Here is a 27,976-nt window from a genome sequence, read left to right as displayed (position 1 = left end):
GATAATCTTGTAAACACCATATAAAAAAATGAATCTCACAATTGCCATATCGATGGGAACTTTTGATTAAAGGAGTCATCTCGTTTTCTTCTTCAAAAACGACAGGTCAGTTGAAGTGAAAATAGCAGAATTGTGCAAAGCTTGAAAATATATATCACGGAGAGGTAATATCTTGAATGTATATATCACATATCAAATATTAACTCGATATTCAGAAAGGAAAAGTTCTCAGTTTCCAAATAGAAGGAATCGACTAAGTAAAGGAATCTTCCATTATTTCCATTTCACTGTTTTGTTTGCTTCATATAATCTTTGTTGTCGCTCCCTTTAAATCAATAATCTTGCCATGTGTTTAGTATTTTAACTATATTATCGCATACCTTTCCCAAATGCACGGACTAAGTGAACGTTATTTAACATTGAAGTGCTCGATCAATTTATTTCCAGATTGGATTTTTTGTACTTTGATGTTACGGTATTACGATGTTGTGGAGTGTTAGCTCAGTGGTTAGTGCGGTACCTTCCAATCATTAGGTTCCGGCTCGAGTCACTCCAAGATTAATGTATGTCATCCAGTTACAGAGTTGTTGACAATTCATAATCATGGACGTTAAATATGAATGTAAGGGTCTGACTTCGGTCTGCTTCCGGCTTTGATAAGCCAATGAGGCTTCTTCGCGAGTTCCTGCTTGCAGGAGGATGTACAATACATACAAATACATACATACAAACGAAACACGTGTATGTACCATCAAAATAATCATAGTTTTGCCGACAGTTCGACTGTCTATATACTTCTTGAAAAATAAATCAATACAACAAAAATACTTTGCCGGATATCCATACTCACATTGTATAATATGTTCAAAAGATACCTTTAAGTAGACTTTAACACTGAAAACGAATTTTCATACAAATAAAGAACATAGTAAACTCTTTGAAAGTTAAATACACATAGAAACATATAATGCGTTTAAAGCTGTATGATTTTATTGTTAATGGCATTCAAAAGAAGGTTCCTTCATAAAGAATTTGACACTTAACTTGATACATATATGTGGCAGAAAGTTGCCAGCCAATGCTTGTCCAGAAAATATCTGTTCAAAGCACTTATCAGCAAATTCTTTCCACTAAACATGAAAAATAGCAACCGACAAGACGGTGGAATTTTCTTTTAGAGAATTTTATCCGAATTGGTGCTTATGTCATACGCTTCACCGAGATGATTTAAATTGGACGCAAGCAATCACTGATATTGTGTATAAAAGCCCTACCGAAGCAGGAACTTGGAGCCTGTGGTTTGAAACACAGAGTTTATCCGTGATCAACAAGAAATTTACCTCTAACGTACTGATCAGTGGAATATGACATGCAGTCTGAAAACTAAATGAAATGAATGAACTTTTCACACCTCGCAGCTTTTTCTACCGGGTAGTTCAATCTGTGTGACCATATCATAACAAGAACGTAAAATGCAAACATTTAATTGTTTATTTAATCATTAAAGCAATAAATAAACATTGGGTGGGGGTTTGGACGAGCATTACCATTGGGTATTAAAAACTTCGAGCATTCTGCAGTGATGCTTAGGCCTTGAACTCTTCTTTGAGGTTATTAAACATGATATTAAATCGATTTATTATAAATCCTGAACTACAATTAGGGTATATACATATGATAAGTTCTCTTTAGCAGCAAATTCTGAATTGTTTGTTTTGAAAGGTGTCCATATTGACAAAAATATTACCAACGTTTTTGACATTTCCCAATACAAAGACCAAAGATTTAATCAACGAGAGTCAACCAACAAAGGCGTTTACAAAAGACCGGTACAATGTCGACGCAAATCCTCCTTCCACTTTGCATTACGAGGAACGAAACTATTTATTAAACTTGCTTATATTATGAAAGAAAAACAGAATGGAGGATAAAAAACATCTAAAAAACACCTTTCAAGTTTCTTGTCAATAAGAGAACCAAAGTTTGTCGTAAACGGAATATTAAAGTCAAAAGTTGTATTATTTTTTTGCTTTCATTTCTGAGTTTTTGCATTGCCTTTGTCATCCTCGATCTGGGTGTCGTTCAAAGTATCATCGTCTCCACTGGTGTGATCTTCTTCCACGGCATGACGATTTTGTTCCTCTCTCCCGATATCATCTAAATTTTCTTCACGGTTATCGTCACATTCGCCTTTTCCATTTCCTTCCACAGAAGTTGTTTCGTTTTCTTTGCCGCCCTCGGATGCTTTGGGATCATTGCCTTTTTCAGCTTTCGGTTTCTTAAAACTTTTCTTTATCTGAAAACACAAATAACGTATTAGAATGCTGTACCAGCTATGAGTACCGGCAGATGAAAAACCTTTAGGTCATTACCGCTTTACTCGTATATACAAAAATGACGTAATTAAATTATCGCAATGATCACATTATTATAAACAAACCTTTTTATTGGTAATGATTGCCACCTTCTCTTCCTCTGGTACCTGAAATAGGGCAACATTAAAAGGTTTAAAGCGATACTACCTTCTTGTATGAAAATGGAATTAAAACACATGGACATAATCATCCTTGCAATTTCAATAATAAACAATGATTTACTCACTTGTAGCTTCTCCAACATAGTCTCCAAATCATTAGAGGTGAGCTAAACATGAAGAAAAGGAATTTTAATATGCATCATGCAGTGTCGAGGAAACGTAACAAGACCTTTGAGAAAGACCGTGTAAGCAAAGATCAAATTGAATAATATCATATCAATGATCCTGTTCTCAACTCATGATATCTTAAATAAATGCTTTGACCTCGTTAGTCTTGACAACTTTATGCAATATTTTTCACATGCCATGAAAGTCATAAACATAACCCCCCCCCTTCCCCCACACACTTCATCCCTAGGCATTCGCTGCTTCACTAATGATGAATCTTTTCCTAGTTCCCTGTTTAGCCTCAAGATAGAAATTCTCTCGCCCATTCTTTACTGTTCCCTTTTCTCCTATTAAATCGTTTACTATTTTTCTACCTGAAATATAAAAGTGTTATACCCAAACAAATAAAAATCATTGTTGCTATGAATTTTGCAACATTTCGAGAGGACTTCTTGAAAAGTTTGAATGCCTTTGATCCTGTTTTTGTTGAAAAAATGATCACGAGCTTTACCTTAAATTTTTTGATAACTTCAGAGAAGAAAGCTTCAGCTCCTGAGTCCAACACCTGAAATGCACACGTAAGAGATAGATTATACACGACGAACATGTTGTTTTCGACCAAGAGCATAGAGCTCTATCGTTATGTTATCATTAATTTTTTTACTTTCCATATGAAAATAAAATTGCTAATAATTAATTAATGATGTAAAGGAAATAATTGAGTAGATGCCTATGACGGAAATTGGAATTGTCGACTGTGACGTTTCTTCGTTCGTGGAGTTCATTTAAAAGAAAGAGTTATCACCTCCATTTGTTTCGCCAGTTCATTAAAAAGCTCTTTCCAATCCTGAACGTTGCACTAAACATTGAAAAAAATATAAGGCGATTGGAAATAGGTGGAAATTATGCAAAGTAAAACAACGTTGTCATAAAGGTGTTATTTTGTGTTTTTAACCTAAGCTATCGAAAGACAATTACTTGTAAATGATTTAATTTCTATATTATTGGAATAACATAATTATAACAGAAATGTTAACGCAATGTTACCACCAAATTTATCGTAACGAAAATGTATCATAAATGTAACATAACTCTAGTAAACTCACCAACGGGAATGAATAATTGATTAACGCATACATGATACTTATCCTAGTCAAATTTATGTAACTTTGTTTTCAAATAGATATTATTGCTGCCGTAACGTTTCTTCTTATGCATAGATGAAAAGTCAAAGGTTGTTACATTTACATCCTTTCTTATTTTCTAACAACTAAGACGTCATCTAAAAGCGAATAAAAGGTATAGTATTACCATATTAAGGAAAGTATCGTAGCAGAAGAATGACGTTTGTGGCATTTATCATTTACGTTAATCTCTGCATTGGTAAAAATTAATATTAAAAAAATGTATATATTCCACTTCTCCGTAGCTCTTAATTAATTTTTCTAATTATTATTATGTAATTATCTATTAACAAACTGATTTTTTCTCGTGTTTTGAACGAACATCAGATTTATTGCTTATTTTCTTAAACCAACCTTCTGTATATCTTTGTCTTCATTGCCTAGCAACTTCAAAACAACCTTAAATGCATAAAAGAGGGTGAGTAACGTTACTTTATATGCAGTAGTTATCATTTGAATAGTCGTTTTTCAACAGAAAAGTTACTTGATGCATACATTCAGAAATGGTATACATATAAAAAAGCAAATAAATGTTCACGTGATATGAAAATGTTGGAAAGAGATTTTTTTATTCGTAGCATAAGTTGAGATGGCGTCTCGTTTGTGTCGCTTTTTTGTTAAAGCCCGTACCTATTTGTATAGGTGGTCAATGCACTACTGAACTCCTGCTAACAGGCATTTGCCAGAACTGTTTTGAATACTGAACCATTTAAGAGATTGAATGCTTATACAAATATATATAATACGAACCTCCTTGCTAGTGAGAATATTATTTTTTTCCACCAAAGGAATCTGAAGTTTAAAAAAGGGTAAAAAATAAGAAAAGAACGAAAACGATGAGAGTAAGCTGATACTATGTTACTTTTTTGAACGGAACTTGAAGTTATTTGATATCAACCAATAACGTATCTTCAATATCTCATGCACATTATGCAATTTCTGACTTTTGACTAAATTACATTTGTAGGGATCTGTTTTGCAGTTAATCCATACACCGTTCAAGATGAAAAAGATAAACTGCATATTCTAGTGCCTATAAAGATTTGGATTTCTTGTTACCCTTGTTTTGTGGTTGAATAATGAAGATTAGCAACAAGTGACTCATTTTGTATGCATCTTTCTTTGATGTTTTACTAAGCTGTATCATGTAAATCCCGTTATGATTAACTTCTTCTTATATGTAGTATTTTCTTGTGGGAGTAAAATATCTTTGTTTATTGTCAAAGGTATAATCGCATTTATTATTAGATGAATTTGGCGTGATAAAGTTCATGTAAATGGTAGTTCAGATTGAAGAAATGCCAAGGTACGGGTTTCAAGATAACATCATTTGAAATTGAAGCATATTTTAACAAAAGTAAATTTAACAAACAGGTGGATGCTATAGAAGCACGCCTAACGAATTTTTTTAATGCTTATTTAATCATTGCATCCAATATCCTACTTCAAATGTTGGAACCCCATTAATCTAAGGTCGAAACAATGTAAAGTAAAAGAAAAAGTAGGAACATATTTGGTTGACAATGTGCAACTACGATATCACACTTGTTTGCTTAACATGTACTCGAGGCACAATCTTTGATAGTTTCCATTGTTGATAATTCCATAAAGATATGGAGGATTTTCTTGAAAATTGACCAAGATGCTTAGAATTTGTTACTAGACACTGCTCCTGGACTACCCTTTTAAAGAAAGATCCTGATTACGAGTGAACTTGATATGTTATCTTCTTCCACTTCTTTGTAAATAGAATTCAAAGTGATTTAGGGTTATAAAATGGCAATTTACAACAAATACCTGTAAGTTGTTAAGGGTGACCAAAATATCAGCGAGTTTAACCTGCAAAAATAAATCCGAAAGTTAGAATTATATTAGTCAAAATGAACATATTCGTTTACTTTCTAATGTTGCTCATATGATTAAGAATGAGAAAAGGAATAATTGTATTCGTACGAACTAAAAACAATCGTGCGACGATACTTCATTATCTTAATATTTAGAGTTTGGCGTATTACCTTAAACTTTTTGATGACATCGAGAAACTTGTCTCGAATTTCCTTCGTTGCTTCCTGAAATAAAATATATCAAACAAATTAGAGGGTAGCAATGGTTATTAACATACAAAAGTGCAATGTTTATAGTGAGTCGTGTACTGCTTATTTCTAAATATGATTCAGCTATTCCCCAAAAGAGATCACGTATGAAGATAAAAATATCAATAGGTCATGTCAAGAATTGTCAACAGTATGTACTGATGATTTCTTCCATTCATTGACTTTCATTTTAAGTCGCTTTCAGTCTGTGTATTATGTTACATATTTTTCTAATAATTTATTTTTCCCAAATTTAACTGGTCGACCTAGTTGTAACAACAGACGGGACAAAGATTTTTTCCTACGAAGTTTTCATTACTCCAAATGATATTACTGTGATCATGGTTGCGTGTTGCGTGTTCGGGACCAGAAAAGATGATGATTGATAAAGTTAGTAAATGTAAGTGCTTTTAAGTGCATGAATTAAAGTGGGACAATTTCAGTAAAACACTCGAATCATTTTGGATATGCTAAGTTTTGAAAGTCTGCAGACTAGGTCAAAAAAGACTGACGTGGAGGGGTGAATGTTATCATTTTATCACAGAACACAAGCTTTAAAATAAAGTAAAATATTTTTGTTATTTAATTTTATTTATCAAGCAGAAAATGCATACCGGATTTTCGTTAGGAGTTAGACAAAGGAACTTTAGCCAACTTTCTGCCTTATCCCCCTGAAAGATGAAATGCATGGAATTGAGTGTTATTTCGTAACGAAAAACAATACCGAGAAATCATCTAGGAATAACTTTCGAAGCTTTAGTTTGGAGGAAAACTGTAAATGTTCAGCTTTATATATATCTGACAAATACACCGTCATTTAAAACATACATTTTCAGTTTCCAAAACTGCATATAAACCCTCACAAATCATCTGTGCAAGTTTCGAGAGAACTATTTAATATCAGGAATTCACTCATAAAGATTTGTGTTAACAATTACCAATTAAATTTGTTACCTTATCATCTAACTTTTGTTTTAAGAAAAGTTCTGCCACCTAAAAGAAACAAGAAAGAAAAAAAGAAAAAAGGATATACGATATATTGTGACAATCACATTATATTAATATCTGGTCCAACTTCGCTAGAGTTAGTTTAGTAAATTATATGACCAACATATTTCATGCAAAAGTCTTAAATATTTATACTCTACGCGAATTTCATGCCTATATAGAAACACATAATGTACTCTTGTAGTACCATTTAATTGAATATTTAAGACTGTTATTAGAGATACATATAATTAAATTACTGATTAGTTTTTACAAGAAGGAACATGGACAGTAAAACCAGTGAAACAAAGTCGCAAACTGTTAAACAAACCTTGGCATTTTTCAGGACTGCAAGGCGCTCATCGTTTGGATACTATGGTAGAATAAAAATACTAACATCTTATTTAAAAGTGTCGCAAAATATTGCTTACAAGAAGAAACATATATATGAAATTTTGGGCTTTGAATTGACATATCTGAATTGAAGATGCTTTTTTGTTATAAAGAAGAAAGCAACGGCAAATAGCAAAATAAAAAAATACATACTTGTATGTTATCCAAAATATTATCCAGTTCAGTAGGTGAAAGCTTTTGGAAGAAATGGAAAGGAAACTATCTTATTAAAGTAACCATTTATATAAGCAAGATATACCACAAACAATTTATTTAATTTTCTACATTCCTAATCAAACTTTAAATGGATTAGGCGACAGTAGCTTACCTTGCAATTTACGATGCCCTCAAGGACCACGTTAGTCGCTTTTCGCATGAATTTCTGGAAAGTAGATACATAAAATATAAGTCGAAGTAAAATGAGTTGTCCTGGGTTGTCCTAGGTTCAAACTCATCAACATCAGTTTGTGAATATTTAATTTAAAGAAAGTTAATAAGTATTGTAACAACTTTAAATGGAATATAAAGTAACGCTTCACCTTGTTCTCTATTGGAATCAGACGTACAAGCTTCATCCAAACGTCCTTATCCAGCTGCAAAATATTAGACAATACAAGATTAATATATTTACTCTATAGTTATACGATAGCAACAGAAGTAGAATATAGCAAAAGAAAATTAAAATAAAACTATAAAAAACTTTTCCAGATACTTTAATTGTTAATTATACTGATAGTGTAACAAATGTTTAAATATTGTGCGCCCATGGTTTGCTTCATTATTTTAATATAATTTTGCATTCATATTTATAAAGTTAAACATGATTAACATACCTTTTCGTTATATTCCTCATCAAACAAGCTTTCATGAACCTGAAAATAAAACGAGTTGTCAAAACGAACAAGGGCAAACAGGGAATAATAACGTTTCGTAGGTTCTATTAATAGAAGATTCAATTAAACATATTGATAATGGGTAATGGTTTAAATATTTGCTATGCACTAGTTTAATCTCTTTTCAGAGAATAATTGACTATAAATACCAGATTCATAGTCCTTTTCTAAGAACAAATGATACGTTCTGTACAAGTTACTTGCATTGGCAAATTTGTGCTTGATATTCCTGGTCAAAGGTTTGGAGTATATTCATGGATTATTTTATGATGTAAGAAAGTATATCTAATGTCGTACCAGTTCAATAACATCCGCAACTTTGCCTTTAAAATTTTCCTGTATTGTTACAGTGATGCGTCAGAGATGAACGGTAAGTCTGTCTAGTAATGGCAGAAGATTGGTATTTACTAGATTACTGTTCTATTTTATTTTCGTTTCTCTTTTTGTTTTTTCTCTTCTCTTCTTTGCCGTTCCCTTGTTTGTCGTAAGCACATCTTAGTAGAGTATTTTTGTTCATTTTCTCCTCTCCTCACCACTTGCATCCATTCATTACACCAATGCCATACCGTATGAATAAAACATTATGCATATTTGTGCTTACTTACTGAGTAGAAAACTCAATATATGATCAGATAAATGAATGGATAGAAGCCCAACATCACCATCGTCACGACCTTGCCCGAGCGCCTCTACAGTCATCGCCGTCATCGTCGTCACCGTCGCGTTCGAGGGTTAACGCTATTCAAACTTCTGCTATAAACTTGATCATCATGATTTTAAATGTACTCTAGGTCTTGGTTTTCAAAATATACTTTTATGTTTTGTGTAATTGGTTTGCTTTGGCCAAAATATTGTATTCCAAGCACAAAAAGAAAACGTAATATGTTGTTGTGCAACACAAACTACCACCTCCGATAAAAATATGCTATGGGCGCCTTCTTGACGATAACTTATTAATTAACGAAAGATTACATACCGCTTAAATAAATCGATTACTTACCTCTTCATTAGCAAAAAAACTTTTTTGCTCATCCTCTGGTGTCTAACAACAAAACGGATGTTAAATTCAACTTTGATATAAATGCATTAATATAACACGGAAATGACTTTTCTGTAACGAATATTTAAATAAATACAATTAACATAGTGTGAGCTATAGCGAGAGCTTGGAATGAACTTGGAAATGATATTTATTATATTAAATGTTTATAGAACAACCATTTTGATTTAAAAATTATGTCATTTAAACACCACCCGTATCCATAAGAAGGATATAATATTGCATTGAACAAATGATATTACATGTCCATTAGATTGACAAACTTACCTCTAATTTGTCTAAAATTGAAATCATTTCACCAGGTTTGATCTTGAGGAAAAGATAAAACATCGCATATTAATTTTACACAATCTGAATGATTTACAGCGTATTGTCAGTTTTATAACGAAAAGGAAACCTACCTGGTAATGCTTGATGACACCACCCAAAATACCCGACGTCGTGATGCTTGATTCCTGATGTTGAAAAAGGGAACAAGTAATATGATCATATTTTACAATATCATGTGTCAATTCAGTTTCTCTTTTTTGATTAAATGAGACTTCCCATAAGGATACGCCTTAAAAAGTACATGAAAACTCACCCTTTTCGTCTTTAATATGTAAAGCAACAGCTTCACCCCATCTACGTTACTGCGCTATTAAAGGTGAAGAAGACAAGATGGTAATTATTTATTTTGTTGTCAGATACATGCAGTATAGTCTTATTGATTATGAAATCAAACTTAATAGAGCGAAGAGTACAAATTTAAAAGAAAATATCAATAACAGTTCAACAGAAGTTACATTTCATGTGACCTAAATGGAAAGCAAAAGGAATGTTGTTCAATAACCAACTGATGTCAGTGATAACTCTTATTTACCCCCTTCCAAACTTACTAGCGTTTGAACTTCAGCTTATATTAATGTAGATGCTTTTCTATAATTCTTGATATAATGTACCTTCTCAACAATTGCTTGGATGAAAGTTTTCGCATCAACCTGTAAACATAACAGTTTTATGAGAAATATTGTAAAATAGATAATGGAAATGAGTGAATGATTTCAGTTGATAAATATATCCATAATTATTGGTAATGTTAATAACTAGCTAATACTACTAAGATTCAACAATAATAAGATGGATAGCATATGCTTGTTCATGTTTAGCTCATTGATATGTGATATATATGTATATATTTATATATACGCCAATGTCCCGAAACGGGCAACATACCAAAGAATGAAGATATGAACAGCTTACAATAAACAAAAAACACAATTACAACAAAAATTAGCTTAGGTTTAACTGGTGGCGTCTCTGCCTCTTCTTGATGTTCTCCTCTCTACTGCACTGATCCATCTTGACAGCAGTGCCAAAGGTTGTCCGACACCAGCTTGATCTGCCATTGACCACTTCGCTCCATGTGTGAAGGACATCACCTTCTTTTCAATAAAACCTTCAATGTGTCTTAATATCGAATCAGTGGTTACCCCTACCAAGTTCTCCATGAAGAAGTTCTTTGACAGGGCGGTCGTCTGACATGCGAGCGACGTGGCCTAACCATCGAAAACGGTTGCGAGTAAGGACAGCTTCGCTGTCCTCAGATGTGGCCAGATCCAACACTTCATCATTAGTGACAAAGTTATCCCACTTGATTTTCAAGATAGATCTCAGATGCCGTTGTTGAATTGTTTTCAACTGTCTGATGTTGAGTTGGCTGAATTCCCACCATCGCCATATGAGGTGGCGTGTCGGTTACCTCGTACGCAGTAGTATTGTGCGAAAACTCGATTGTAGAACTCATCTCATAAAAGGTAGGCTGTACTGAAGAATGACGGGGTTGCCCAGCGCACTGCAACCCCCCACTTGGCAAGATGCCCAAAACCCCGACGGCACAGCAGAGCTAAGACGGCCGAAGAAACATCTTGTTACACGCAGTAGACGCTGACTTGCCTCATATTGCTGTATAATACACCTACAATTGTCCACGCCACCTTTGACCTGCTGAGAGCTGGGTTCATCAGCCGACGTAGACATCCACTGTCCTGTTGCCTACAGCTTGATCGTAACACTGATAAGGGGGCTAACAGGTACTTGGTCTTGCCCTTTACTTACGAAACCAAAGTTATATATGAAACGAGTTAGATATGAATTCCTAATTCAAACCTGGAAAAGACTGACTTACTAATTCTTTCTCTAAAGCTTCATTTATAACCTCCATTCGCACCTCCTCCGGCAACTAAATTCGCATGTAAAGAAAATATCGTTTACTTTTATGTTGTTATTTTAAAATATTGATATCACTAGAAACTTTCTATGGCGTGGATGATCATTTTGATAAATTAAACATAGTTAAATACGCTTTAATGTATTCTAAAACGCGAAACTGTTAACTATGCTGTTCATCACTTTCTGATGATTCTGATCACATTTACTGACAGCATGTCAGAATATGTATATGAAATATTGCCTGCAGGATTGGGACTGCCACTATTTAATGTGTCAAAAAGACGAAAAAAAGATAAAAAATAGTCAATAACATGACAACTTTTTACTTCTTTTTACCAGAATGTAGAACAATATAGTTTGTGGTCTTATATAACACAATGGTACACGTTCTTCAAAAATTTAAAGATTGCTTTGCCAAATTGGTGTTGACTCATCTTTGAAATGTGACACATTTGGATTTTTGGGTTTTCAATAGTCTCTGCATTTCATCAAATACCCTTTGTTTTTTAAATAAATCATATGCACATTAAAGAGTAAAACAAAACGCCCTTAACTCAATTGCCATGGTAACATCACACTCGGCCACTTCCAGATGCATTTAAACTGAACAGTTCTTCAACCAAATTTACAGGACAAATAATGTTATGGTAATGTGGCTTGATCTATAGATGCAAAATATGATCGGAAGGTTTGTTGAGCAATGTTATCATCTTTAACCACAAACACATAATATTAGTCGTTGAAACTTTCAGTTGACATTTCGTGAACTGATTTTTCCTCCTCGATCAAGAAATGCAGGCTATTTTAAATATATACCTTTCAATAGATAGCTGAGTTTCATACAGAAAGAAATAATGTTCTCGGGGGTAACACATTGCAATGCCGGTTATCATGAATAACATACCGTTGTAATCCAGCCACTTATCTGAGACTTGAGACAATCTTCAGATACCTAAATGTAATGAAGTATTTTGGTTAGTGTCAGGTACAACGTTATAACTCAGTAACTAAATCTTCATGCACTGAAGAAGTCATATTCCTTCATACAATATGCATGGTACTACTTTCTCTGAATGAACTAAAACAGAAACAGAGTGTCCATTTTAACTTCGCAAGTGTATCATTTATCAATATGCCACTGTATTTAGACAAATCAATAGCAGACAAAGTTTGAACTCATATCACTGATGAAGACCACGTATATGTTTCAGTGGAAAGCGTTTGCATGTGCAAATAAACACAGTAATCGCGACTGGTAACAGTGGTGTTCGATTCCAATTCTCGGTGTTGCGTTCAGAATTGCCACCGCCGAATCAAATACGTCTAAAAAGTTGTGATGTTGTGATTAAATAATACGACGTTGGTTCAATTTTCGGATAAACCAATCATCGGTATGTCACCATTGTGATAAATTGCTTCATTAATAATAACAGTCAGCTTAAGTGACCTCAAATGTGGGAGAAACCCACAAGGGCTTTTGGATTACAACTTCCACTTTCGGGTGGCTTCAACATTTTTAACTCAAATTTGGAATATTTTCAACTTAGAAAGTTATTCACATTGCTCTTGGATGAAAAACCCACCTTACTATGACCTGCCGGGTATCGAACCCGCAACCTCCAGATTAAACCGATTTATCAACTCGGTAAACATAGTTATCGTTAATATTATGTGTGTGATTATTGTGAAATATTATACTTATACTAATACTTAGTATAAAAAATAATGCAAGGGTATCTATTGAAAGTGCAGTAACATTAATTACTTTCATTATACGTGTTGATGTACTCAATTCAGAATAGGTGCATGAACTCAGACGTAGAATATATTATGCTCATTCTAAGCTAAAATGCATTAATCTTCACTTTGAATCGTGACTCCCTGGATGCATCTCAAAATATGTCGGCAAGGTATTTGAAAGGACTCGTTTCTCTATTCGTTTTGAATTCAAAGGAACAATGTATTAAAATAAATGATGGAACTAAATGAATTTCAGTTTAAGAACTTACTAAACCTCCATCAAGAGAAGATTTCAGTGCATCCACAAATGTGTCTGATTGTAACTGTTAAAGAATCAGAGAGAAACTATTTACTACAAGTTTAACTTCTTATTTGTTAAGCTCTCAATCAGAATATCTATTATTTTGACTTTGCCTAGTTTAATTTTAATGTAAGAAAAATAGTTATCATGGGTTCTCTTGTCAGCCAATATTGTATATTTTAGCAAAGGTTTCTCTGAAGGTACGTAAGATCACGTTTGGCCGTAGGAGAGATGAAAGAAATGTTATGTTACATAGTAATATTGAATAAAAGGACAGTTATCTTCCCCACGTCGTTAATCGATCATTGTCACATGTACCTTTGACAATGAAAATCAACAAAAAGAAAGAACGATTGTGCGTTTCCTTCTGGTGTTATGGAAATGTAATATCGAATTATTTATCCGGGGCCTCAACTTTAAAGCTGTTGAGAGGAAAGTAGACGAGGTTTATATTTGCTTTGCACTTTTCAGTCTTATTATATCAATACAAACTCTCCTTTACAAGTGGTTGGTATGCTTGCTATGAATATGAAATCAAACATAAATTAATTAAAACACAAAAGAGGATCTACCTTTCCATCTATTACGAGACTTGACAGTTGTATAACAAACTTTTCTACGGTGTTCTGTAAATCGAAGAGAAAGCAACGAATTAATTCTGTTCTTAAAATTACCCTTCTTATATCAAATCATTTAACTTTGTCGCTAACTACATTAGTCGGATATGAAAAGAAATACTCACCTTTCCTTTGATACCTCTAAGAAACTCGATCAATGTCTTCTTTGACAACTAAAAAATTAGATTGGAATGTGATAGAGAAACGTAAAACTTAAAATGTGATATTCATCTCGTTTTAATTGCCCGTATTTAAAATAGATGGTAGAATCAAAGAAACAATAACAAGAGGGTATTCCACGATATTAATGACCTCATCAATTACAATACTTTCCAGTTCTGCAATTAGGAAAGTGAATGGCAAAATGACTACATTTGAATAGAACTATAAGGATGATACCGTGAACCAATTTTCCTACAACCTTGAACCAATACCGTCAACCAATTTTTACCTTAAACAACCGGACCAGGCGGTAATCCTTAGCGCTTGTAATCTTACCCAAAAACAGGTCTTTTTCCTAAAATATTCTCTCTTAAAATGAAAAATGGGCAATAATACGCGATGAACCACCAGAACAGTGCAATTATCGTGATTCCCTTTATTGCGTAATTAACAAAAAAAACAAGACTAGTAAGAGGTGGTGTGTTCTCATATACCATTCACAATGTTACACAATTGAACGAAATCTTCGCTTTAAGACTCACCCACTTCTCCTTTTTGATTCTACCGTAATATTCATGAACGGATTCCTAAAAGGAAGCGTAGAGAAAATGTTTAAAAGTAAACCATTGGAGTAACATTTCATAATTAATTTCCTTAAAAATATCAATTTGCTAATATTCTTGCTCCGCAACAGTTTTACAAAGAGGCAAGATGTTGAATTTGTTGTTACAGCTGTAGGCAAACGTCTGCTGAGAAACTTATTGGTAGTAACGAACGTATGAAAGATGTTTTTAATACAAATGTATTGGTTGAAGAACGTGTCTTGTTGTAAGACAAGAGAGTACATGCTTTTAGAAAATAAAATGGCTTTAAAAAATGTATATTTCGATGTAACTCTCTCGTCGTAATAACAAGATCGACCACTTTAAAAATATATTATGTATAATGGATATTTAAATATCCCTGCTATCCGACCTAAGAATCTTTCCCCTTACCGTATCTATAGTATCTTGCAATATGTCTATGGTTTTTCCAACATCATCCTGAAAGAAATTGAAGAATTCTGAAAATATTTTACATGATTAAGTTAACGTCCATCTGCTTTTCTTGGTTTTTGTAATATACAGCAACATGGTAATATCTCAAAGGTTAATACAAAGAGACAGTTAATTGTCTCACTCAGTTTACTATTATACTATTACCTCAGCTGAACTATTGACATAAACTGACATTGAAACGTCTTGAAACGTTATATAGCTAAATGTACTGGAAAACCTATTCAATATGTTTTAAGCATGGCTCGTATTTCCTAAAAAAAGAGATACTTCATAGTGGGAAGTAGTTGCAGCCCTAATTAGACGTCATACTGACCGTCCCGATTTCGGCATATAGTAGTAGAAGGTATCGCATCACCATCGCATCATCCTGAAAAAAATGACAACTCTTTTCTTAAAAGGTAGCTCTGATAGCATATTACTTTTACTGGAAGAAAATATGTCTTGTTTTAAGTTTATGCTCATCTAAGATTCACTTCTCTTCATTTACTAACGTCGAGTGGAGAAAATAGGAGTCTGTTCTTAAGCAATAAAGAAAGCAATGTTACATGAAAGTAGCAGACACTTACATCGAGCGCAGAGATCGACGTCAGAAAATACTCCCTGTTATCTACTTTATTCGGCTAAATATTTGAAGAAAAAAATAGAGGTATTTTTAATAGAGATTTAAAAGTTTCCAGAGCTGATTATGGTTGGCATTCAATTCAAATATGTTTTAAACGTTTTAAGTTTTTGTACTTGATTGCAACTTGATAACATATTGGTACCATCTTATTGAGCAAAAGGAAACCGCGACAAAAATGTTAGGTGGCTAGAGAACAACCGATCTGTGTACAAAAGATCGTTTCCCAACTGAGTTGAAACCAGAAGAGAATATTGGTGTTCACAGGTTTACTCATATTTAATGGGATTAAAATGGTCTATTCTACGTCAAGCTTCCCGAAATGGTGTCTTAAATCGTTTCACATACATCATTATCTTGTTTGGTCAGATATTCAGCAAGGTATTTGAACACGGATTTGATGACATCGTCCTCCAACATGAAAGAGAAGAGATATATTTTATTAGAAACGTTGACTGAGTTCGAATTTTCGATTTGTAAACTAATTCGCATGAGCCTTAGGTTCTTGATGGATTGAATTGGGAAAGCTTATGATACACAGGAAACGTAATGAGAGATAAGAGATGGGTTCATTCGTGTCCGGTTCATTAGGATTTTCTGTTGACTCTCCCTAAACAAAGAGGATACAGTAAAAGTATGTCGTCCAAGTAATTTTCCTCATTAGAACTGAACGGAGGACAGTTATTTTCCATGACAACCATACCTCTCATTGGATTCACCACGACTGCTTGTTAGATAGTATATAGGAATTGATAAAACTTACAGTAGCTGTTGCTTCGTTTTTGCTCAGTTTATTGAGAATGTCTGTGAAGTCTCCCTAAATAAACAAGAAAGTATAACAGAAAGTCGTCACTTTTTTTGTTCAATATTAGAACGTATGGTGGGACTAATATTAACATCAACCAAAATGATAGTTTCCGAAGAATTGACTGTTTCGTAAGCAAATTGGTTAAATAAAATAAAAAATTACCTCGAGCAATCCCGCGCGTTTCATAAAAAATTACCATATTATCCTACTTAAAGCATAATGGTGTTATACCTGACAGTATTAGTTTTTGAAAGTTAGAAACATATTGTAAAAGTAAAGTAAGGTTTTTATAACGATTAATCTTTCTCGTTCCTTTTTGTGGTTCAACATGTGATGTGAAAAGATAAAGTTTCGAGTGTGTTTGGAGTTTTGATTTTTGATTTTTTATAATTTGAATACCATAGACTGGACATAACGTTTCCCGAGAAGTATACTTTATTCATTTGAACTGTCAAATCAGTTGTAAAAAGGAACGTATTTGATCAGCATATGTGTTTGAAATAAATACTGAAACATCAAAAAGTATCTGATGATGAAGGTTTTCCTACTTGATAATAAATGGTTCATTGAACAAACTATCCACGATATTGTCTCACTTTCATCAATTGCCATGATCGGTTTTTATGTGAAATTAATCGGTAGGTTTGGTTAGCTCTGAAAAGTATAAAAAGCTGCTTACAGTTATTTTAGAACTAGCTAAAGTGTTTAAAGTAAGGAAAAGTAGTGGATTAATCGTATAGTACAGTGCAGGAAATAGTATGTTAAATACTGCATTGCCACTGGAAAGTCAATACTTTATTTATCCCTTAAGAAACCACGATATGACAGATACATAAACAAAATTGAACAAGTCGGCAGGGGGCATATGTTTCTTTATTCATGCAATAGTCTCTAAAGCATAATACTTGTTTTATTTTCTTGTACTCTTGTACACTGCCAACAAAAAAGTACTTATCTGAAATATTTTTGTTCTCAACTTTCTGAGCAAAGCTGCGAGAAAGTGAAATCATTTTATTATCTTCTATCATTAGGGAATCAAAACTAATACTAATTGCCCTGCATGCTTTTATCTGAACATTATGTATCAACTACTGCTAGGTGATGAGGTCAACATTGATGTAAATTTGGTGTTCAATCTCCATGACGTATGATACTGACAAAAAGTGCTAACGTGCAATTTACTTCAATAACTTCTGTATTTATGAATTTGAACAGTGGCTTACCTTGTGATCTTCAAAATTATTCATTGTTTCTAAGGCGTATTCATTCATGTTCACCTGTTTACAAGAGCAAAAGAAATTTCATATGAAACACTATATGTATATATATATATATATATATATATATAAATATATATATAAATGAAAATCGTAATGAATTGGAAAATCAAGAACAGTGAAAAAACTTTCAGCCTCCACCGGGATTCGAACCACGGGCCTTCCGCTCTGTACGCGGACACCCTAACCACTAGGCTATGGACGCTGATTGTATGTCCAGAGGTTCGAAACCGGTAAGGAAGATCGTAATTCCACTGTAGGCGTTTGTCACCTGCATCGAACAATACTAGTTCTGTTTTTGGTGACATATTTTGCCTTACTCTAGAGATCAAACATGATGCTGACCAACTCGAAATCATTTGTGATTCCTAAAGCCGGGATCTCGAAAGAGATACTTTGAACAGAATTTATGTTAATGCAATGGCGATAAACGACAAAGGCAAATGAATATATATAAATGAAAATCGTAATGAGTTGGAAAATCAAGAACAGTGAAAAAACTTTCAGCCTCCACCGGGATTCGAACCGCGGGCCTTCCGCTCTGTACGCGGACACCCTAACCACTAGGCTATAGACGCTGATTGTATGTCCAGAGGTTCGAAACCGGTAAGGAAGATCGTAATTCCACTGTAGGCGTTTGTCACACACACACACACACACACACACACACACATATATATATATATATATATGTATATATGTTTATATATATATATATATATATATATATATGTATACATGTTTATATATATATATATATATATATATATATATGTATATATATATCTGAATTTATATAGGAATAACGGAAAACTGTTAAACAACTATGCTGCATTTAGAGAAAGGCTGGATCACGAGTGAGATACAATAATTGAGTTAGATAAGTGATTGGAAGTAAATCAGCCAATGTTTGGTTTTTGCAGAGCTTTCGAGCAAAACTAGCTCTTCTTCAGTGCATGATCACCGAAAGTGACAGGGAGTAGCAGGAATTGAAACTGTTTTATAGAGGAGATGTCGGCATGGTTGTCAGGGCAAAGCGACTTACTGATTTCTGCTGAATTGAGCAGAAGTTTTAGAAATTCGGATTATTTTAATCCGCGTCGGATTATTTTAATCCGATTCCGTCGTAATTGTAAAGGAATTGTTTTGGTTTATCTGGGACGGCAAATCGTTTCTGATGTTCAAACCGAATGGTGCCGTGGTCTTTAGGTTTAGTTCCCAGAAATTTTCTTTCGCTTTCCTAGATTTATCTGTCCAAGATTCGTTCTGGTCAATGGCAACAACACGCAAATTCTCAATTGAATGATTTTGGAGATTGAAGTGATTTGCAACAGGTTGGTAGATCTTTTTTGTTTTGATCGCCGATCTATGTTGTGTCATTCTCATTCTAAGAGTGTTTTTTGACTCTCCAATGTATTGTAAGTTACAAATATTGCAGTAGATGAGGTAAATGACATTTTTGGATAGGCAGTTAATTTTGTGCCGAATTTGGAAAGTGCGTTTGGTTTGGTTGCTCTGAAAGGCCCCGGTCGAATCGACAAGTAAGCACTTTTGCAATTTTGTGTACAGGGCGATGATCCTGTAGTTTCTGTTTTGCTTTCCCCTAATGGGGTGTCATCCCGAAAGGATGCCCGAACTAAGATATCCCGTAGGTTGCTGGGTCTTTTAAAAGCGATGACAGGTAATTCTGGGAATACTGATTTCAGGCGTTCGGTGCCTTGAAGTAGGTGAACATTCTTCTGAAATGATATTAGCCAGTGGTAGGAGACCAGGGTGGAATTCAGTGACCAATGGTACCCTTTTGGAACTGGTTTGACGAGTTTTGTACGTCAATGTTTCGGTACGGGGTATGCTTTTAGCCTTTTTGATGGCATTTTCAATAGTACCCCGAAAATACTGTCTGTTTAGGAGGTGTTGTGACAGTTCTTTAGTGCGTGAATCAAAATCGACTTCAGAGGAGCAAATGCGTCGAATGCGCAACGCTTGACTGTACGGAATATTTTTGGTACAGTGACGTGGATGGCAACTGCTTGGTAAAAGGTAGTTGTGCTTGTTCGTGGGTTTATTGAACAAGTCTGTTTTGAGTGAACCATTTTGTAGGGTCACGGTGGTGTCCAGAAAGTGAACGCCAAGTCCAGAAAAATCAGCAGTGAATTTGATAGTGTGATGAAACGAGTTTATGCCATCAATGAATAGTTTTAGATTTGCCTCACCATGGGTCCATATCATAAAGATATCGTCAATGTAACGTAACCACGTATGTGGTTTCAAGTTTTGTCGAGATAAAAATTCTTTCTCGAGGTTTCCCATAAAGATGTTGGCCAAAGACGGTGCCATTTTGGTACCCATTGCGGTGCCATGAATTTGGAGGTAGTGTTTGTTGCCAAATACCAGATTATTGTTGGTCGAGATAAGTTGCATTAATTCGGCCAATTCTTTCTTCGTGGGGGTTTTGCCACGTTTCGGTTTGAATGCTTTTGTGCAGGCCGAAATGCCCTCTTCGTTAGGGATATTTGTGTATTATATATATATATATATATATATATATATATATATATATATATATATATTTATATCTATATATATATATATATGTATATATATATATATATATATATATATATATATATATATATATATATGTATATGTATATATATATATATATATATATATATATATATATATATATATATATATATATATATATTATATAAATCTGGTATAGCTTATTTAATTATTAAGCAACTGGCGATGTCCGAATCTGTCATGGATTAAAAGTTGATCGGGGCGTGTGTCGGACATAGGTAACCTCGTAACAATGAAATTTCCCTTACCGTTTGGAGCGCAAACATTTCTTGTACCATCTTGATACGGCGTGTGAAGGAAAGCTGTGGAATTTGTTACACACGTGAATAAATTATATTTGTAATAATATTCAGTCATTTAAACAATATTCATTTACACGCTTGGGGTAGTAATAACCAAATAAGTTCATAGGACTATTTCTATGTAATGCCAGATGAACTAACAGTTATTGCAGAATAATGGCTTAATTAGCTTGATACAAAACACGAAAAGTTAATAAGAGTACCTCTTGATTCTTTAATGCAAAGTCCAACAATTCTAACACCTTGGCGGATGAAAGCTGGATAAAGAAATGAATAACTAAGGCATCGTTAACATTGCATGTGTTTTTTAAAAGTTCTCAATTGAAAGTCTTAAAGGCATAAACTACTCGCAAGTTGCCGAAAAACGAGATGCAAATAAAATGCTTACCCAGTCGCTTCTTTTACAAGTAGCAAACTGCTTTACAACGTAGAGAGTTGTCTAAATTAAAAAGAAGATTAAAAAATTGTTCATTTTTATTGCAAATTAGATGACATAACTATCATTCAGCAAGAATGCTAAAGCTTCCAGTTTAAGTAATTGAACATATTCTTACAAGCTAAGTAAAACATTGTTTTCATGATATCAGAATCTAGATCAACCTAACGTAGAACATGAAATTGTATAAGGTAATCATAACAATCTTGTCGTCCAAATGCGTTTATTCCCCAATATTGACTAACCTAGTTACTAGTACAAATTGACTGAACGTGATTCCTGTATGTGTTATCAGAATGAGAAATCCAATTCTTCGTGAACCTCTTAGATAAAGCATCCTTTCTTTAAATAATCAAATTTAAGAAACGAAACCACATTATTCAGAATCAACTATGTCCATATTTACCTTGTTATTGATGGATTCCGTCTCAAGAAACAATTTCAATAACGGCACAGGATCAACCTGAATGCATGAAAAATCGTTCAAAGTGTTGCAGTTGTATTGTTTTATAATTAATATGAAAATGAATCTGTAACAATTATCTAATCTATTAAACCAGTAAGTGTTGAGTAATTCAATTTAATGGGAAATAAACACCCCTATAGAATAATTCCCTCATTAATTTGCGTGAAGTCTTTAGAAAGAAAGCAAACTATTTGAACACTTATCAGGAACCAGGAGAAACACACATGATTCACAGATGGTATAATATAACGTACTGTAACATACTTGATGTAGTTTATGTAAACCATTGTAATGCAATTAAGACAAGTGTAACCAATACTATTTACCTCTGGTCATACCTCCCCATCTATCTGTTTATATGTTTATATTTAGGCACCTTTTATGTAATTGATAGATACTATTTAGATCACTTTGAATACAAACGTCAATGCAACATCTCCTTTGTTAAACTTCTCTTGTATCATGGTAATTGCACGCACCTTTTGCTTAGAATGAAAATCTGTTAATAGAGTCTGAAGATCTTTATCGTCTGTCTGTAATAGAAAAGGACAACATAATAGATGAAAACGATAATATGACCAAGAATCTGACATATTTATACAAACAGCACCTAACGGATTGGCCAGGTATTTGCAAAAGCATACGTCCATGTGCCTTACCAAAACCTCCTTTTTAGGGGGTCTCCTTTTCAAGGGGTCTCCTTTTTTAGGGGGGGGGGGTCATAAGTTAATATGATGTACAATATACCATGTTGTACATCATTCCTTGATGTGGATAAAAAACTACCTTCAAAGAAAGAAACGATCTGAAGTAAACAAGTAAATGTTATCAATATAAATGCTGCTTAACTGTACTACAGTCGCAATACAGCAACATTTCGAATAAAATGAGATACAGGAGAATGGAGCATTGTTGTTGGCATAACAGCAGTATATTTGCAGTAAGATTACAATACCACCGAGATTATATCAACACTTTATTACATTTGTGTTCCCCGATCGCAACTTTCATACAAAACTAATATTAAAAACAAATTACTCCAAGTTACTTTGAAATACTTATGCTGGACAATTTTGTTTCACTAAATATTGAATAACTTGTAATTTATTATATACTTGCCTCGCTGTCTTCATGTTTAATTAAGTATTCGCGCATTAAATCCTGAAATTTTTTCTGTGAATAAAGTAAAATAATGCGGAAATGAACAGCCAGATGTTTACAATGATAATATACTCTTAGATCAAAGGCAAGTTTGTGGATAAGAGAGTACGAGTTTAGCGTTAGGGTATTTGCACTGCAAATATCACACTTATCTTTGAAATTCGACATTGAGAAGGTTTATTACATACATATAGTATTTATTCATAGTATTATAACAACAAGTATAAAAGTAAGTAACACGTTCATACGTCGGCCTTTTTGGGAGCTTGCTTTTCCTTTCCCTGCAACAGAATAGAAATATGTGTACATGTTATATTTTTTTGGTTTCAACCAGATGAGTAATGCTGTGAAATGTGAATGGTATAACAAATGTGAATGACATTACAAATGTGAGCTCTGCGAACATGTTAACATTTACCTGGTGCTTTTCGTTGATATGTTGTGCCTTAATAAAAAATAAAGACAAGTTATTGTGACTTTTTGATGACTTGAATTTTTTTTATTTTGCATTTAATTGAAATTAATAAACCTGGGTGACATGTAAATTTACCAGGATGATTAGCAACTACCAAGCAGCATTATTTTGCATTGAAGGTTATCTTCATATAACGTTATCGATTTAGGAAGTTCAAAGCTTCTAACTGTTGATAATAAAACAAATAAAATACGTCTTAATGTTGCTCTAGTTATTTGTGTAAAAGGAGTAAATAATCCCAATATTAATTGTTATTGAGTAAAGGAGATATGTAAAAATATTGAGTAAAAATGACTTTATAATCTTATTTTATCATCGGTGCTTATAAATGTCGGATGAAATTTAATAAGGATTCAAACACTAATCACGTTAGACACATAGACTGCATACACACCTCGTCCTTGTCATTTTTATTTAATGGTTCGAGTTCTTCTGGAGTCTCCATTTGCTTATTTTCATTTTCAGTTTTGCTATCTGCTGGAGAAAATAGAGAGACCTTACAAAGCAATGAAAGTAAACATACATATATTATAACGGCATGTACATTAGATTTAGATTGAATTGCATATAGCTGTTACTTCTCGGTTCATTTTAAGAACTTACCTTTCTTTTTGTAAATGATCACTCCTACGACTACACCAATAACTATAATAACGATAATGACGATAATCACTACAACAACCACACTTCCGCTCCCATTGGTTGAACATGTGTCGACTTCTGCTAGAAGAAAAAAATACAAAATCATCACGAAAATTACGAAGACGATTTTTACAGTAAGAATGTATCATGATAATTCCAATAGTTAACAGTAAAATGTATTCAATACTTTATTGAACAAGAAAGAACCGTCAATACGGTAAGAAAAAGATAATGTACATTAGGAGAGTTAACGCTGTCGATGGTACGATTCAACATTTCGTTTATCTGCTTTTTAGATTTTCTTAGGGGAATAAGTTCATTGTAGCACTATTACCTGCTTTCAGTTGTAAAGTTGATTCTTGGATTAGTCGCATATATTCATCAGGTTCCGGCACACACTTCAGCTTCACACTTTCTGTGCATTCTGGTACTTCATATTCAAACGTTATAGTGGTAGTACTTGTACCTGTCGAATCATCTTGTAAGAAGATCTCGTCCTTGAAGTTTAATGTAAGTAAATCTTTTGATTCATCGTCTACTTCCATCGATAACTTTACAGGTGGTCTCATCCCGGACACTGAACAATTCACACTGCCCGAAGTAAATAAAGGCTGTGAACACCCTTTCGCATCGACGCATCCTCCAAAGACAGTAGAAGACGTCCCTAGAGAAACTGAAGATATTGAGGATTAAACACTAAGGTATTGAACCAAACCTTTTTTTTTTTAAATTTATGCAGGGCAGTTAATTTAGGACCCTCAGCAACTACACAACGTGGGAAAGCCGAATCGCGTTTGAATTCCACACAGTGTAAATTGGTCCCCACTGAAACAAACTGTACATGAAAACATGTTACTAACTGTCCAATTATATAAAGTTTTAGTATAAATTAACAAACAGTTGCATATTTCAAACTTTCTAAATTAACAGTGTTCATTTCATTTTTTTAGAAACATGGCTTATAAACATGAGGTCAGTGGTTCTAATCCCGTTCAAACCAACAACTTTAAATGTGATTTCCTTATGATAATACATGGTCAGCAATGGAGATTGATTTTCGGATCACCGTTGAAGATACTTACTTATGACGGTGACATCAGTCACAAGTTTCGTTGCCATAACGCCGTTACTTGAGATACATTGATATGAGCCTTCGTTTTCGTAATTGACATCCGCAATTGTGGTGACGGTGCTCTCACTTTCTGTACAGGTACTGACATTTAAACAATATGAATTGATGATCTTTATCAACTTATTCGTTCCGTTACGAAACATTACTTGTAGTTGTCCAAACGGTAGATCTTCAAGAGGACAAGGCAGTTCAAGATCGGATCCTTGCAATACATGAACATCTCCAGGAGGCATATTATGGGAAGGGATTCTGCCTTCTATAATGATGGAATTATTCGATACCTTGTATGCAGCAGTTCCTGTAGCTACACAAGTAAAATATTGATAGGCGAACAATTCTGGAAAGTATTCTAGTGTTGATGTGGAACGGAACAGCAAAGAGGATTGATTAAATGTTGTTGTCGTATTGGCTGGAATCGGTGTTGACCCGTGTTGACTGATCTCTAGCCATTGTAGTTTAACCGCAGGCCAAACATCCTTTGCATCGCACACCAGGAACGTCGTTTGCACTTCGTCCTTAATGCAAAGTTCTGATTGTGACGAGTCGCAGTCCATTATAGTCAATGTATTTAAAGGCACTAATAGTCAACAAAAATGAGAGACAGAGAAGAATTTACATTTAACATAACATTACGTGAGATATCATGATGTGAAATATCATGACATATCGCGAACGACACGACAAGACACGATATAACATGGAATGACTCGACACGTGATGGTGACAATCGACACGACACAACCTTCTATGCCATGAAGTGACATGTCATATTATTGAAGTATTATATAATTATTTTAATTTTTGTTATCGGTGTCAGATCAGCTAACTTTTACCATGGTATCCTCCACATATTTGTGCGAACTGCTTTGTCCTCTTCGACTGCAATAAAGGTATTGTATCAACCAGCCTAATTAGTGAATCAGACATGGTATTACTGTTTTCCATGCAAACTTAGCTGGATAGTCTTGCAATGGCAGTTCCTCACCAAGAGCCAACCATGTTTTGTCACTAAATTTAGATATTTTGTGATTATTAACAATAAGTCCTTTTTTCATCTTAAGATTCCCATGTGTAGTTTTCATACAATTGTATGTCAAATCGTATTGTTTTGTCAGACGAGAACGTTTGACTTCATACGATCAAGTATCACTGTATGTTCATATTAGGCGTCATGTTTACTAAATTTATGTATGGCGTGGACAAACATAATGAGACGTCACCGGCTTGACACGGCCATTTGATTTATGTTCGTTTTCTGGTTTATTTCTTTAAGGTGAACATAAAGGTACATTGAGCATTGTATATCCAAATTAATCGTAGCCATGTTTGGATTAAACACTGTATTGCTTGAACTGATAAGAAAAATCATTTCTATTGTCAACTAATAGTGTTGAAGTCAGTATTCTTGTCACTTAATACGCAAGACAAAAAGGGGGAATATACTTAGATATTGCTCACCTGTTACAAACACCATCATGGTTTTGCTTGTTCCTAGACCGCCTTTATCTAGGACTATGATTTTATATTTGCCGTCGTGATTGGCGTCTGCACGGTTGATTATCATATCTCCGTTCTGGGTGATATCATAATCTCCTGACTCGTAGCCATTACCGCTTTTGGTTCCACCATCAATAAGCAAAAATGAGCGTTCACTATCATCAAAGTACCAGCGGACGGTGTAAAAGGAAGCGTCATACTCGCACGAGATAATGGCTCTGCTATAACGATCAACGTAGTAATTTTGCTTGCAAAGGACAGTCTCCTCTCCCGTCACTATATAAATCATTAAAAAAAGAGGGTTTATGAATAAGACTAAGATTGATATCGTTTTGCTATGCAACTTACGAATTTATATATCAGAATGCAGAATATCTTGTAAGCATTCTATCAGAGAAAATGTTGATGAACGTAAGGACGTTAGTTTGAATAACAAGTCATCAGTATAGGACCGGAAACTACCGTTTTAGCGACCATCGAAGTGTCATATTGTTTACTAACGAGACATTTGTATGATTTAATAGTTTTATCCTAACTTCTTGAAAGCTAAATTGATTATTAAATTCCATCAAAACTCTAATGTTTTCACATATCATTGAACTGTTTACGTTAGTACACTTTCCTATCACTACATAAACTATGCAGCTAAATGTGTCTTTTGCATTTAATTAATTCCGAATACAAGACTAAGTTACTATAATATATACCAAACTTTTATTTCCAGTCTTTCGAAGCAGATGTAATGTGACACTTACCCGTGGACGCAAACACAACTAAGCGAATGACGAGGAGCGGCAAACCAATAAAAAGAACTGTCATCGTGGTATATTGGATATTAATACCGTTTTCCGACTTGCGGGTGGTTCGTGGTGGCAAAAGCTATCAATATGGAGATATTAAGATAAGCAACTATTCTTGCCTTTGTGAGGCTAAGGTGTGTAAATCTTTGAAGACATAGAACAGACAAGGTAAAGGAAGACACGTGCACGACAACATATGCAGCTTCTACAACGTCTTTCAACCGGTAAGGCGGCAAAAGTGTCCTCAATAAACTCAGTGTCTATAGAATACCACAGTAACGGTTCATAAACCTACGTATTTGAAACAACTTGAAAATAGCCTTTTATCAGCTTCTGCTTTACCCTATATGTTACACTCGTCATGGGTAGCTGTCGATAATTAACAGTGCATCAACACCGAAGCTCACAATAACACATTGGTTTATTGGTAA

The 27,976-nt window shown here is 34.0% G+C and overlaps 1 protein-coding gene across 4 annotated transcripts; it reads right to left on the bottom strand.

Moving 5' to 3' along the window:
- Positions 1-746: 746 nt before the first annotated feature.
- On the bottom strand, positions 747-27,976 carry LOC139961577 (uncharacterized). Of its 4 annotated transcripts, none has more exons than XM_071960880.1 (47): positions 27,501-27,976; positions 26,707-27,021; positions 25,199-25,825; positions 24,451-24,789; positions 24,078-24,194; positions 23,869-23,948; positions 23,418-23,444; positions 23,248-23,280; positions 22,954-23,011; positions 22,318-22,367; positions 21,779-21,835; positions 21,325-21,375; positions 21,140-21,193; positions 20,883-20,936; positions 17,994-18,047; positions 16,726-16,779; positions 16,311-16,373; positions 15,910-15,963; positions 15,657-15,710; positions 15,281-15,328; positions 14,828-14,872; positions 14,249-14,296; positions 14,079-14,132; positions 13,475-13,528; positions 12,370-12,417; positions 11,422-11,475; positions 10,196-10,234; positions 9,838-9,891; positions 9,656-9,709; positions 9,522-9,563; positions 9,195-9,236; positions 8,135-8,173; positions 7,841-7,894; positions 7,630-7,683; positions 7,455-7,496; positions 7,240-7,281; positions 6,876-6,914; positions 6,536-6,592; positions 5,844-5,897; positions 5,626-5,667; positions 4,579-4,620; positions 4,183-4,227; positions 3,450-3,503; positions 3,156-3,209; positions 2,602-2,643; positions 2,441-2,482; positions 747-2,296 (listed from the first exon to the last, which is right to left on the bottom strand). In XM_071960880.1, exons 1-47 carry the CDS (start codon positions 27,562-27,564, stop codon positions 2,033-2,035), a joined length of 3,753 nt encoding a protein of 1,250 aa, XP_071816981.1. In that variant the 5' UTR covers positions 27,565-27,976; the 3' UTR covers positions 747-2,032. The 4 variants fall into 4 exon arrangements, with proteins under 4 accessions (XP_071816981.1, XP_071816978.1, XP_071816980.1 ...); XM_071960877.1 differs by having other exon boundaries at positions 23,869-23,951; positions 24,078-24,197; positions 27,501-27,975; XM_071960879.1 differs by having other exon boundaries at positions 24,078-24,197; positions 27,501-27,975.

Source organism: Apostichopus japonicus, chromosome 20 (genome assembly GCF_037975245.1).
Source record: "Apostichopus japonicus isolate 1M-3 chromosome 20, ASM3797524v1, whole genome shotgun sequence".
Classification (NCBI taxonomy): Eukaryota; Metazoa; Echinodermata; class Holothuroidea; order Aspidochirotida; family Stichopodidae; genus Apostichopus; species Apostichopus japonicus.
The sequence above is the reverse complement of the archived record's forward strand: the minus strand, read 5'-3'. Positions and strand labels throughout refer to the sequence as shown.

Bases quoted from the DNA above. Each gene is read 5' to 3' on its own strand.
- LOC139961577 (XM_071960877.1), bottom strand. From the start codon at position 27,564: ATGACAGTTCTTTTTATTGGTTTGCCGCTCCTCGTCATTCGCTTAGTT. The intron at 21,194-21,324 runs GTAAGCATTTTA...TTCTTTATCCAG, and splicing joins CTTGTAAAAGAAGCGACTGG to CTTTCATCCGCCAAGGTGTT. The intron at 16,780-17,993 runs GTAAGCCACTGT...TTGTTTATTTAG, and splicing joins ATAATTTTGAAGATCACAAG to GGAGACTTCACAGACATTCT.